Consider the following 209-nt stretch of genomic DNA (forward strand, 5'->3'; position numbering starts at 1 on the left):
CGCTCACACTGGCACTGGTTCCCGACGAGTTGGAACCCGTTACGGCAGGAACACGTGAAGGAGCCGACGGTGTTGGTGCAGATTTGCTGGCACCCTCCGTTGTTGAACTGGCACTCGTCCAGGTCTCTGCAGCTCCTCCTGTCGTTGTTTAGGACCTGAGGGGAAAGGATTCGTCAAGGGCGGGGTGGGGGGTAAGGCTAGGTGCGTGC

The 209-nt window shown here is 60.3% G+C and overlaps 1 protein-coding gene across 1 annotated transcript in view; it reads right to left on the bottom strand.

Annotated features, from left to right (window-relative positions):
• Positions 1-209, bottom strand: part of LOC119593487 (coagulation factor IX-like) — a gene marked incomplete in the record, with an annotated part of 16,815 nt that overhangs the window by 5,398 nt on the left and 11,208 nt on the right. The window contains 1 exon segment of the mRNA XM_037942426.1: positions 8-155. Within this exon segment, the coding sequence (XP_037798354.1) occupies positions 8-155 (148 nt within the window).

Source organism: Penaeus monodon, chromosome 32 (assembly GCF_015228065.2).
Source record: "Penaeus monodon isolate SGIC_2016 chromosome 32, NSTDA_Pmon_1, whole genome shotgun sequence".
Classification (NCBI taxonomy): Eukaryota; Metazoa; Arthropoda; class Malacostraca; order Decapoda; family Penaeidae; genus Penaeus; species Penaeus monodon.